The 14,881-nt window shown below is 33.4% G+C and overlaps 1 protein-coding gene across 2 annotated transcripts in view; it reads right to left on the bottom strand.

Annotated features, from left to right (window-relative positions):
• The window catches only part of LOC136971982 (teneurin-m-like), a 121,428-nt gene that overhangs the window by 51,423 nt on the left and 55,124 nt on the right, over positions 1-14,881 (bottom strand). For both annotated transcript variants that reach the window (XM_067266507.1, XM_067266508.1), the window contains exon 2: positions 12,311-12,501. In XM_067266507.1, the coding sequence (XP_067122608.1) occupies positions 12,311-12,494 (184 nt within the window). In that variant the 5' untranslated portion in view covers positions 12,495-12,501. The remainder of the gene's footprint in view (positions 1-12,310; positions 12,502-14,881) is intronic.

Genomic DNA, 14,881 nt, shown 5'->3' with positions numbered 1-14,881 from the left:
GAGTACAGTTTTACACGTGACGCCCTTTCCAGATTTATTGACTTTTCTGAAATCTCCGAATTATTACTCTGGATTAATGGATCTTTTTGATTTTAATTCTTAAGTTATTTCACTTAAAACATCAGAAATAATTCGGGATAACCAAGATTAATGAAGGATTATAACATAGAGCATACTCCCTTACTCCCTCCTGTAAATAGGAATGGCACCCTTACTTACTCTCCCGTATACATAAGGAAGGGGTGCCATCTCCTATTTTCTTCTACAGACTAAAGTCCATCTCAATCTATAACGTTAAAGTCCTATTCTGTCAACAGTGGAGATGCGGAGAGTCGAGCACTGTATAGTAAATGCCAGTAAACACCCATTCAAATGTCGAGTTCGTTTTGCAATTCAAGTGGGGAATCTCCCGGTTACACTTTCCTTCATCCCCAAGTCGTAAACGAAGCTATTTGGGCACCTGGCCCAGGGCGTGATTCACCAAGGATCTATCTACATCTAATCCTTCTCTGCGACCATCTGGGATCGATTTAGTTACTTTGGGCACGACACGGGAGCCGTAAATTTCGGGACGTCCACAGGGGGTGATGCAGTTTTAGAGAAAGTTTTAAACATCTTATGTTTCAGCCGGATTCCCTTGATTTGTGTTACCTTTTCCTACCGAGTAAATGAAACTTTCGCAAAGGTTTCGAGATCGATACGTTGGTCACCGGAGGGGGAAAGAGGGGGAATAAAACGGGAGGAAGGAAAGAAAAAAAACTAATGGAAAAATAGAAAATTAAAAACTAATTAATACTTTTTATTACTGGACAGTCGGATGGTTAGTAGAAAGTCATTATAATTATTTCATTTCATGAATAAGTCAATAGCTGAATGCTACTTACAGTTGAATATAAACTAGAGGGGTGGGGATTTCGACAATGATGAATTGTCTATAATGTGTTTGCAAAAGTTTTGCGGTGAACTTTTTCCGAATGGGAACGTTGAAGCGTCATCAGGAGGTACCCCCCCTCGGATTACATAACATATTCATAATTTACTCCCCCTCCCCGAATCCCGTGTTTATTTTTAGGCAAAAATCGAACCCTCCTCGTGTTTAAAAACACGTAAAATATCTCAACCCCGTATCTTTATTAAATAAAAACCAGATAAAAATCAAGAGATACGAACCACTTATCGTATACAAAAGTCTAGATCTGGCTTAAAGATCCGACATTTAAACCTCGTTATTATATTAAAACGTGGAAAAATCGATGGAGTAATAGACAATTTAATCTTCGTATCACCCCGAAAATGAACGACGAAACGTTATAACGGGGAGGGGGGAAGAGAGTCGGAGAGAGAGAGAATAGCAAAAATGATGATTATAAGCCCGAGTAAAGCCAAAGTTGATTGGCTGAGTCGGAATGATGCTATCCTGGCAACAAATCGAGGTCACACACGCGTTACCATGGAGACGGACAGGTACACAATAGGGGAGAAATTAAAAGTAAGATATACAGTTTTGTCAACGACCGCAGGGACCGTACATGGCACTACCACCGAAAATGCTATCCATATTTCAATTTTATGAAGTGATCATTACCTTTAAACGATTATGGGGCATTTAAAGACGGCATTTCTGTAGTTTGGTCAACTAATAGTTTGATAGAGGGTGAGTTAAACGACTGAAAATGCCCGGCTAATAAGAATTGCCTCGTAAATAATCGTCACTTCCACCCCCCTCTTATAAAATTCTCGTTTGGGATAAACCATTGGAGAAACACAGGAGACTTAAAATCATTGGCTTATTGCTAACGATCTCGTTTGTCACCGGGCATAAATTTAATTGTATCCATTTTATAATGCCGAGTATCTTAGACACACCACAATAGACTTAAGCATTAATACAGTGGGGTGAGCATTATATACCAGATAACGTCTGACCTTCTCTTATTTCTTTATGGTTTCCAAGACAGATAAGGTCAATCGATTTTGGGTTTGAAGGTTACTCGCTTATTTTATTTTGATTTTTTTAATATATATATTTTCCCCTGTGTCTGTGTTTGTTACGACTTTTTTTTTCCACAGTAATCCTCACCGGGAGGAATATTACCTTTAATAGTATAATTTGACAATTGTATGAATTCGATAATATAAATTATTTATGCGTAAGACGTTACAGTGATGACTTTCTCTTCCACAATGTTGCAATTCCATGTTGGAGCTGTCATACTACAGTAACTAATGATACCCTTCAAGAGTGGAATTCGGGTCATATATCATTTCCACATACAAACACACAGACAAGGAAAGCACTAAGAGAGTCAAATACCGTAAATAGCAAAACTATAGATAAATCCGGAGGTTAAATATTATATATATAAAGGTAACCAACATTAAATATTTTTTGTTAAAAATTAAATTGCTCGAAAGTTTAAAAAAAAAAATTCATAATTTACGTTAATTTTCTGTAGAATTTCGTTTAAAAATGCCTATCTTACGTTGTTTTCTATATTAATTTTGTAAAAAAATATTGCTTATCTTACATTTATTGTGTACGGAAATTTATAGGAAAAAAAATAGGCATTTTCTTTACATAAATTTGTAAAATAATGCCTAAATTTACGTCCATTTTGTACATAAATTTGTTAACAAATGCCTAAATTACGTTCATTTTGTACATAAATTTGTAAACAAATGCCTAAATTACGTTCATTTTGTACATAAATTTGTTAACAAATGCCTAAATTACGTTCATTTTGAACGGAAATTTGTAAACAAATGCCTAAATCACGTTCATTTTGTACATAAATTTGTAAACAAATGCCTAAATTACGTTCATTTTGTACATAAATTTGTAAACAAATGCCTAAATTACGTTCATTTTGTACATAAATTTGTTAACAAATGCCTAAATTACGTTCATTTTGAACGGAAATTTGTAAACAAATGCCTAAATCACGTTCATTTTGTACATAAATTTGTTAACAAATGCCTAAATTACGTTCATTTTGAACGGAAATTTGTAAAAAAAAGGAAAGAAAAGAAAAATGCCAAACTTACAGAAATTCGTACAGCTGCCGCATGTACAAACGTAAATACAAAGACCCTATACGTGTTTAACACTTGATTTTTCAATAAATAAACTCGACCTATTAGTATTGATCGCATGCCGGGGGCGGGGGGCTTCGAAACTTTCTTCTATTTTAAATAATAAATGGCATTGATTCGAGTTCCATAAGATATTCAGTTTATTAAATATTTTATAAAATGTATCAGAACGAAGAGTTGGAGGAAAAAATGAGGGAGATCGGCTACCGTTTCGTGACTTTCTGTCCGTTTACTAATTTATTCTTTTACATTTGTTTTCTCTTATTTCAACCTCCAATTTCCTTAGTTATTGAAAATATATATATATATATATATATATATCGATGCAAATGGAAATTAAATCATGTTAATAAAGTGATAAATTTGTCTCGTTAAATTTGATTGGTTAAAATATTGGATTTATGTAGATAAAAAATTGTAGAGAAGTCTTTTTTTCTGGATTACGAGTTTGACAGAACTTGTTGACTGTAGTATCAACAAATTGGAAGTGATTGAAAAAGTTTGAACGGAAGTAATGACGATGAAACTCTTCTTTTTCGACATCCCGTGTTTAAATTAATCTTTTCTTCTTATCAAAATAAATTTATTTCCTCTTAATTTAAACAAATGGCGAATTTTTAGAAGATTAATCAAGTGCTTTGTTTAATTAAAACGATTTCCCGCTTCTTGTAGGCACTAAATGGGCATTTTAAAGTCGTGTCGCGGGTTCGAACGGGTGAGAGTTCGGTTCCTTACTACATAATGCGGATGGAAAGTCAACGTGGTAACGTATAGGGAGGACTTAACCCGAAAAATTCTACTGTTGATAGCGAGGTACGAACCCATCACCATTTTTATCTGCTAGTGAGGGGCGGGATTAAAATGGAAATAAAAGATTAATCAAACATCTCCCGCCACTTTTATTCATGTCGTGGGTTCGGTCGGGTGTGGATACAGTCCCGCACCACCCGGACACTAATAATGGGGTGCAGAATGGGGTGGATACTATTGGATTGATTGAAAAAGGCAATGCATTACATACCAAACCGAAAGGAGTGGCATCTTTTTGTTAAGCACGTAAAGAAAACCGGCAAACTCTACGTGATGAGGAACGAACCCACACTAATTAATTCAGTTGTTTTTCTCCACTCGACCAGTGGTAGGAGGATGGAGAGGGAGGGGATTGAAACGAGGAAGAATATATATATATATATATATATATATATATAGTTTTTAAATTAAATTATTACGATTTACAGGTTTATAATGGAATTAACCGTCTTTTTAAAGACGTAAAAGTAGTATACAATAACTGAAAATTTATTGAGAAGCTCACGAATAAAACTCTTAAGTTAGTCTCCTTTACTTTAAAGCGCATTCAAAGTATTAAAATGTTTTTGGAAGTATTCCAAAAATTCCAACCAAAGACGGAATCTTTCACTACCAAAAATCCTCTCTTTTTTTGATTTCCAATCATCCAAGAATGTCCCCCTTTATGACTATTTGGACTAAGATTTGATAAAATATATATTCATGTATTCATAAACATTAGCATGATAATGCAACTACTCTTGTTAAAATGGTATTGGATTTTCTTCGAAAATTTTCTTTCCATTATGGAAATATTCTAATTATGTATTATAAATAATAATATTGATAATATTCTATATTTCCTGTAAGAAAGAAAGAAAGAAAAGCGTTATGATGTTCGGATAATCCGTCTTTCTCCGATTCAATTTTTAAGAATTTTCCGATGCGAGATTACGTAACGAGGGTCCTTTTCCATACAGAATTATTACGCGTACATTCGGAGGGGGAACATTCCTTCTTTTTTCCGTTCAGAATTACTTGCCTACAGATGGAAGGAGAGATTTTTCCTTCCCTTTTTCCTATGCAGAATCACTGCGCGTAGTCAGAGGATGTTCCTCTCTCTTTCTGATACGAAATTACAATGCATAAGGACGGAGAAACGGTACAGAATTATTGCACGTACAGACTTAAGAGTTGACTTTCCTCCCCTCTTCTCCGTGCTGGTTAAACCAACATTTGAGCGGCGAATTACGCGTGCGATTCCTTCGCATTTGTAATTATTATATTGGAAGAATAATCAGTACAACTGGAGCCGTCGAGATACTCAAAGTGTAATCGCGATTTTATCGCTGACAATGATTGATAGCTTCTAGTCTGTATATAATTTTAGAGAATGAAAGGCAAACCAATCGTCTCTACAACTACTCCGTTCACTACTTTATTATATCAATAAAGCCGAGCATTAGATCCAGAGCGACAGTTTATGCTTCGGCGGCTTAACCATCCTTCTACTCCCGGCATCAAGATAGACTAGGGAAAAGCGGTTACCATGGAGATGACCGTAGCATGGCAGAAAGTAATAGTTCCCAACAGAAAGATGGGATACCCGTCCATAAACTGTCGTACTTCTTAAATTTTTTAACCAAGGAATTATGACCCTGAGACCGTTGCCAAACTCCGAGTTAGTAAAGGCGCACGAGATATATTAGGTACCATTTGGTGTATGTTTTTTTTTTATCCTCCTCCCTTCTTCTTGGCGCCATGTTGTGTCCTATTCGCCAAGTTTTTTTATTATAAAAGTCGCAAGAGTAAGTAGATGTCTTTCAATTACTTCTTACTATCTTCCTCCTGTTCTTCCTCCTTGTTGGGCATTTGTTAACTTTAATGCCGACTTTTTAAATATTTTATTTTAAATTCGGGTTTTAGACGGATGACTTTGCTTTAAAACGGGATGGAAATAGAATGTTTTGCTATTTTCTAATTTATTACTGAATAAATGATGGTTTGCAATGCGATTTTCAATCCTCCACTTCTACTTCTTCCTTCTTGTTTTCGGCTGAAAACTTTTTTTGTAAAACGTTTTAGACGATTTGAATCCATATTTTTAAATATAATAAACAAAATAAATAACCATCTTTTAAATTATTATAATGTTTCTCATCGAGCAGATTGCTGCTGTAAGGATCTCAAAGAGAGCCATTTATTAAACTCGAGTATGGTAATTCAAATTTAATTTTTCTCCCCTCTTCCCCCTTCTGGTAGTAAAAGTAAATTTGCTTCTATTGTTATTTACTTAATTCTTAATTTAATCGAGTGGCCATTCATTGAAAGAACCCTTATTGCATCCTTAATTCTTACGAGGAACATTCCGAATTTCGAGCCTTCCACCGCACAAAAAAGAATTTATTACTTAATTTTTTTTTTACTGTTTTCTAATCGCTTTACACGGGTAAACGACTTGAAAAACTCGATATAATAATTATGTTACTCTAGTAGCATGGAGATTCGGAGGATCACGATTCTTGGAGAAATTATTTAATCAAATTTCGGATGGGTATTAAATAAATATATCACGTTTTTCGGGATGTTTCACTTGTAAAAACATAAATTTCGATTTAAAAAATGCAATTAAGGAGGAAGGAAATTTTGGAGGGTGAGATAACAGTCCTTTTCCTCTAAAATATTTTCCAAATGGAGCGAAAGTGAAAGATATATAAGGAAAAGAAAATGCCCATTAAAGTATATGGCCATCATAGAGGATTGAGAGAGGCGTCATGGTAATGTGGACATTACCCGACTCAGCACATTCCAATACTGTCAAAATTTCTGTAAATTACTCGGCTTATGCTTACCGGTGATAGATGTCAACAGTTTCCTGTGGATCAAGATAGAATGAAATGACCATTGACAAAGTTTCTTTCATGCATTCCCAGATTTATGTATATGCGATGAAATTACTTCCTTTTCTCGATTTCAATAGTACTTTAGACGATATTTCACTGCTTAGGAAACACTTTGAGAGACGATACATCAATCTATGTTCTCCTCTTCTTCCAACATGATAATTTGTGCATGTAATTCCATCGATCACGCGCGATCGTTTTCTTTCGAATTACGCGCATTCCTTGCATTTATTATTTTATCAATTTAAAAATGCGCGCGTAGTAGTGCCGATAAGAGACACGTCTTTGCTATCATGCACACAGTTTACGCATGAATAAATTTAATACACGAATCGTCGTAGAGCTGCGCGTAATAGAAATGATCTATAGCTAGTTCTTTTGTTGGGAAAGAGTAGAAATAACACCGCGTATCGATACAAATAATAGAAAATCTATAAAAGTGAAACTTTACACAAGATGAAAACTTAAATATTTATTTTTAAAAATTTATAAGAAATTCTATAAATAATTTTTGTTTTGAAAAATGCATGAAAATACCGAAAAAATATAAAAAATTGAACAGATCTAAAAATATCAAGTGAAAAATAAGACGATATACGCAATCGAATCGCTAATCTTTCCCTGTGATATGACACTAATCCCATTCGAAATTTAATCTGGATTAGCGATTAAGACGTGACAGTATTCAGCAGAATATATAAGTAAATACAGTGAAACCTCTAAACAACGTCCATTGACAGGTACGTAAAAATGGCCGTTATTTAGTATACATCAAAGAAACCGTTTTCAAAAAAATGGCTGCCTTTTAGAAGTTGCATTTATTAAAGGTTCGACCTCATATATACACTTATATGTATTAAATCCAGTTTGAAAATTCTCAACTTCTTTCGTGCCCACTTGTGACCTAGTGGATAAAACTACTGACAACAGGTCGTGGGTTCACATCTGGCTACGTAGAGTTTGCCGAAATTTCTTTACGTGTTTAACACATAAATATGGCCCGGTTGCAATAGAAATTCCCTCCGATTTGGCCCATTGCATTGGCTTATTGCATCCATCCTTTCTTTCACCCCCCAAAAATCATAAAATAAATAATTAAATTAATTTTTTTTCCAATAAATAATGGATTTAAAAAGACTTTCTTCCAAAAATTTCAATTGAAATTAATGTCTTTACTTACAAGATCCATTGGTTGAAGAGCGAGGAGGGTACTTAGAAATGCGCTTTGCAAAATATAAAAAAGTGGGTTTAAAAAATAAACGATTGTAAATTTGGCAAGATGAATGTATTTAAAACTTTTCGTGTGAAGTTCTATTGTTTAGATAAATACTGTTATCTTATTCGATAAGGGCCAAAATGTAGGCAGGTTGATTAATGGCTGGTGTATCATGCACATGCAAATATCCATAGTCTTGGCTATCTATTACGAGCCGCTAGTTTCTGCTGTTGACACCACTTCGGACGTGTCACCAACTGGTGACAGCTTTGCTTTCCTAAATACATAAAACGAAACTACGATATTTTGTTACGTCAAGCTTATATTTGCAACTTTTTTTCCTCTCCTCCTCCTCTTCCTCCTCCTCCATAAATATTTAAACAGTAACAAATAATTAATATCGTTTTAATATTCATGCACCGTATCACGTGTATCTTGTAAAAGTATTTTTATAGATTTTATTAAGTAAATAAATAAATAATGGATGGTTCCTATACGAAGTAGGTTATGTTTATTCCTGGACAATTAATTATTCCGAGCTATTTTTAAAACTTTAAATTCGTTTCCAATGTACTGTAGTACATTAAATTTCGCATTTCAAATGTCCGCTGGGTGGTAAATGGCGCTGAAACACCGTAGCGAATAAACTCAAAATGCCTTAAAAGTTAGGATACTTCGTGTACGCAAGAAAGATCATCAAGTGGATCTCCATTATCAAATTCTTTCCTCTTAAATTCATTCATCGAGCGTGCTGTGAAGCATTTTTAGTTATCCACTACGGTGTTGCAGCGACATTTAGTGCCCCAGCGGTAATTTTTTTAACTAATTTTTTCTTGCTTCACTACAAAGTCAATTGTTCTGAATTCAGTTAGTGAGCCTCCGTATACAGGAAGAGGAGGAGGATGGATGGATGGATTTTTTAACATTAGATGGTGCTGCAAATAATCCAGCAATGAAAACCGAAAGTCTGGACAAGTTAGGATGTAATTTTGTTACTTGTGCCCATTTAGTAACACAAAGAACAAGGGCTTTAACGCTTAATCTCGTCAGTAATACCGTATTACCACACTAAATGAAGGTTCTTTATTTTAATGTTTGTGTTGTTGAAAAAAAAAAAGATCTGTTTGGTGGTGTCTTCAGATACAATGATGCCATTGTATAGAAAGAGTGCCTTAGAAAGATAAGGTAGTTGCTTTTTTTGTTTCTTTACAAGAATTTAATTAATATTCTTATCTACTCAATTAAATTTATTTTAAAAAATGGAGCCAACACACTCTTAGTTACTTATAGATTTAAATTATTTTTAATAATTACCTTTCCTTGTTTCTTAATTAAACACTTCTCAGCTTAGGGATGAAAAATAAACAGTAGGGGCTATACTTTGATTAAGATTTCTCGTAACTTAAGCATCTTAAGTGTAAAAACTTGTGTGTGTGTGTTGTTTTAAATATGACACGTAATTGGCACTCTTCTAGATAGAAGATTTCACTTCTACAGGAAGCTGACGGATCTAAAGGCGATTGTTCTCAATTCTTCGAGTTAGTGAGCCTAAAGAAAGATTAGGATTTTCAATTTTTCTTGTTAAAGTCCCAAGGGAAGCTCGTAATATGGAATTTCTTTCGAATCCTTAAGCCACTTCCATCGTTCTTTCCAGATATTTGAATTGAAAACAATTACTTTTCTGGTGTATTTTTCGCGACAATAAAATAATAAATTTCGTATTAAATCCTCGAATTTAATAAACCGGCGGGGAAAATATGGTGTTAAAAATTGAACCAGTAAAAAAAAATTGAATTAAATCATCAAATATCGGGAAAAAACTACAGAAGTCGTAGAAAAGAGAAGTGTCAAAGACACGGAATTGAAACTTCACGCACCAGCTGTTGCATTGGTCTATGCTACAGAACTCCATACAATACACTAACTTTGAAGTGTATGTAACATATTCCCTAATTTATCACTCGCCAATACTGAATTCAGTACAAAGAATTACAATGTGAAATCACGTAACATTACTATTAAGTTTGTTACTCTCTTTTACTCTCATTCGTTTTCTTCACCCGCAATATACATATATGTATGCTTACTATATCGAAAGGAAAAATATTAAAAATTTAATTATAAAATCCAATTTAATTTTTAAATATAGTTGATCCGATTAATTAGTGGGATTTTTCCTACTAATTACCAAGCAAAAGACACAAAGTAATGCAGTTAATACATAAGGATTTGTGAAGATATGTGATCCGTTGAACTCGCACTTCTTATAGAGCAAAGGATTAAAGGTTGTCCTTAATTGGTTTGCTTTTGATCTCTTATCCATTTTTAGAAGAACTTATAATCGATCCACACGCGAATCTTTTAATATTTAACTAAGGAAAAGTGTTTATAGATTTCCAAGAAAGCTCTTAAGTACATCATCTAAAGAAGAAGAAGAAGAAGAGAAAAAAAAATTGGGGATGGCCGGTAGAAATGGAAAAGTAAAGGTTTATTGATCTAAATTCAAATTTAAATATATTTTATTACAAATTAACATGACAAAAGGGCGACAAAATTCATTTATTTATTATTCTAAAGCAGTAAATTTATAGGAATTTACAGTATAATTTAAAGAACAAAGGTAAATCAAGGAAGCAATTGTACTGTATGCATTTTCCTCTTCCAGTTTAATTGTAGTAGTTTATATGTTAGCATGATGTTATATATATATACGGAGCGAAATTGTACGTCATAGAGATAAAGGCCCACAAGCGCGGAACATTTATACTATCCTCTATTGACCAATTTAGTCGATTATGCATTTGTAACCCCTACAGCCCATTAAATTTATCTGCTAATATTATCACTAATATATTATTGCATCGATCGGTGAATATTTTAAGAGCTTAAGAGAGAGATAATTAATAAATTTATTTATGTATTAACAGGTTTTAAAAAAAACACCGTTTTTTGTTTGTTAAAGAGTTTTTCTTTTCTTTGTCCATCCCCTTCGAAATCTCTTCTCCAAATCAAATTATTATTGATTAAACGGTTGAAGAGAAAAATTGAAATAAAGAAGCAAAGACTCAGGTGTCGAAAGACTGAACTGAACAAACAAAATAACTCTTCTTTTACACAGGAGGATGTCTACAAATAAACACTGAAAGAAACACGAGTAAATATCTCTCTTCGTTATTACATTTTACTACTCTTTGTTAGCGGTAACACCTCATTAAACTTATAAATTTCTAAGTAAAGAAAGGGATTTAAAAAGGAAAAAAATTTCCAAACTAAAACGAAACTTACTGTAAAATGCCATAATTTATTTTTTTTTTTTAAGAAAACGTAAAGCACTTACATCGGGGGGAGGAGAAGAACACTATTCAAAATTCATCTCATTGCTTTCGAATCACGTGATTATTCCGACCACGTCGAGCTTTCGCAGAAGATGCACAGCATTCGATTTAGCCAAAGCTAGTTTTGGCATTCACGACCCGGGGCCATGCCACATCGCATCGATACATAGAAGAGTAGTGAAGCACACTCGCACTTATGCGGGCATTTTCGGACTCTTCGTATTCCTTTGTCTTTCAACTTGTAGATTTTTTTTTCATCCCGGATAATAACAGTTTCTTCATCCTTCTTCCTCCTCCTCCTCCTCTTCCCCACTTTTTTGCAAGGTTACGTTGAATTCCTGCAAATCTTTTTTGCCTATTCAATCAATTTACTTTGTTGTAAGCTCACCATTGTTGGTAACTCCGCCTAAGGCTTTGAATCCAACTGAAAAGATCATACCGCCTAAACAAGACTGCCGATGTCAGGAAGTCGATTCTTTCCCTATCTCTACTTGTATAATGAGCTTGTTATCACAAAGACGAGTGCGGATCACCATTATTATAAATCTGTAGAAATTAATTGAAAGACAGGTGTGAAGAATACCTTTAACTTCATTTGATAATGCCGCTTTCCTTTTATTATATTTACTCGCCATGCCACAAAGGCTATTAATTTATTTTCCTTCCTTTTCCCTCCTTCTTACTTAATCACTTACGTAACTTAAAATTGATGGAATTCTACCATTTTACCTTACCTTTTAATTAGGTTTTTCCGCAATTAATAAGAATTATTCGGTTATAAATAGGACTATTAAAAGAAATTTATGACCTTTGGCAATTTCTTACGTTCTTACTAAGAATCGATAAGGTAAAGTAATAACTCCCCTATGGGCATTCCAATCGATCCGTCAGTAAATTTTTTAAATTTAATTAGGAATTTTGTTTATTAATTAAAGATGTTTAGGTTTATATATATAGAAATTTAATGCTCTTACCGTGTTTTCTGCTATCGGAAGTTACTCTATTTTCCTCATAATCTACTGTTTGTTCGCTGGTGTACCTGTACTGCTGATCATCCTCGTTGTCTGAAGAACTGTAATCTTGCCATTCTTTGCTCCTTTGTCTGCGGATGCGAGAGCCTTGCCTGGATAATCTACTCCCTTTGTTCAACGAATCCATAAGGAATCTAGGGAATTAAAACATAGGAAATTTTTGTTTAACATCAACAAAATTGTAAGGTTTCTCAGTTTCTAAATTATGTAATTATGCTTTTGTATTATTTAAGGGATTTAACAGACATTTTCCGACACCAGATCCGTTTATAATTAATTAAGCAAAAGGGTAAACACACCGGCGGATAATCAGAAAATTTAGCAACTCATTTTTGATAACCGCTGCCAAGTAATTTAAATGAAATTATACGTGAAATTTTTGTTTACTTCGTTAAGAGGATTTTTCTGAAATTTAAGCCTTTAAATAGCTATTTTAGTTGTTATTAATTTAGTATTTGTTTCCGTGAAAACATTCTAAATTATTATTTTATCGACTTCATTACGATCATTCGTCTCATCGTACAGTACATCTACACAAACGAAAGGTAATACCAGGAATGTTCAGAGGAGGGGGGAAATGAAGTAAATTTCTCTAGACCCCGAGGAAGTAGGGAAATTTATATGTTGATTTCCCTTAATATAATCATTTAATTTACTTTATAGAACCCTAGATTCCTAGCGAGTATGTCTAGATGGAGATAAAAGGAGAAAACCCTAATAAAGTAGGGAAATCTTTTCGTTTACTTCCTATAATATGATAATTTAATTTATTATAGGACTCCCAGTATCTATTTCGGAAGTCCTGGAGTCCTAGCTGGTGTGGTCAGAGGGTGGCAAAAGGAAAAATTTCCCTGGACCTTAAAGAAGTAGGGAAATCTTCCTGTAATATAGCGATTTAATTCGGTATAGAACCCTTCCTCAAAGCCTTCTTGTTGGCTGTAAAAAACAGTGTACAATTTTTACGTCAAATTGACGTCATAATCGTGTTATCCCATAAGGAAACTACAAGAATGACGTCAAATTGTCGTAATAACCTACACTATTCGGATGAAATCTAAAAATACGAATGAATTTATCCACCGAATTGTAAAGGAATATCTTATTTTATATTAAAACATATTTTTTTTTTCTTTTTCAAATTAAACTTTAAGAAATTTGCATAAGCTCCTAGCCTTGAGCCTTCAGGAATATTTTCGGTCAATAATCACGCATTCGATTCAAAATATATGTATATTTACATACGAATATTTCGTAAAAATGTATTAAAATATTAAAAATTTAACATTTAAATTGAAAAACAATTCATATATAATGCTTAAAAATGAAGCAAACTGAAGAGAAAATAAATCGGAGAAGACGGAAGGAAATTTCATCATTAAATTGTCGAACAATTTATAAAGCAATTTATAAAATTGTTTAATCATTTAATTTAAAAAAAAATTAGAAATAAATCAATACATTCCGTGATAAATTTCAGAATTTCCAACGCGTATATTATTAAAAATATTCAAAATACGCGAAGAAGATAGCCCATTTTTATCACGTAATATCCATTAAATTAAGTTGTAGATAACAAAAACAAGCATTTAAAATGGCATCTCGCAAGTTATATTGATGCTGGGGACGATGGACATTTTAATCTCTAGCCGGCATCTTTAAAATTCGCCTTATTACCCATTAAAATACGTTCCAACAACGAGTTGCCTAACTGTCCCGGCAAAAAATAAGTCAAAATTGCGTGTGGCGCCATCTGTTACGAGATTTTTACTAAAAACTTTCTATATTATTAATTATTATATACTGCACAAAGTTTAATATTGAGGGTAGAGATGAGTTTTATAAGAAATTGTAAATGATCAATTTCAACCCTTTCTAGCTCCTCACCCCCTTGACCTTTATCCACCAAAATTTGCTAGAATTAACCCAGCTTATATACGAATCTAATTACAAAATTTCAGGAATTTTCGACCAGAGGAACGAGAGTTATTAAGCTTTAAATTGGGCCCTCTCCGTTCACATAGACACAGCAATAACATCCCTACATACATCCCTAAGTTTTTTTTTGCACTTCTCGACATTTCCAGTTTCCGAAGGGGTCCTGAAAAAGTCTAAAAATTTCCCTCTGTTACAAATAACAAGCAGAAAATTAGTGAAAAATCTCATTTATTTTTATGAAGATGCGACAAGAATTTCTGTGTTTTTGGCTCATCAATTAAAATTCCGCTCATTATACAATAAATATTCTTGCCCCTTTAATTGCTGTAAACATGGGTCATGCAATTCTTTATCATAGTTTACAATGAGTTACTTATGTACTGTACAGGGGGTCAGAAAGCTTAGAAAAATGTAAGATTTTAATGATTTTTCCACGTTAAAATCGCCATCGAATCGAAGGTAAACGAAAATGTGTAATAAGATCACGAAAAGACGAGAGAAATAATAATAATAATAATAAAAAATTAATTATTAATTCTACAATCATTTATTTTAATTATTTTTCGGGTCCCTTCGTAG

Source organism: Centruroides vittatus, unplaced genomic scaffold, assembly GCF_030686945.1.
Source record: "Centruroides vittatus isolate TY-2023 unplaced genomic scaffold, ASM3068694v2 contig_2747, whole genome shotgun sequence".
In the NCBI taxonomy this organism is placed as follows: domain Eukaryota; kingdom Metazoa; phylum Arthropoda; class Arachnida; order Scorpiones; family Buthidae; genus Centruroides; species Centruroides vittatus.
This window is presented reverse-complemented; position numbering and strand designations above follow the sequence as displayed.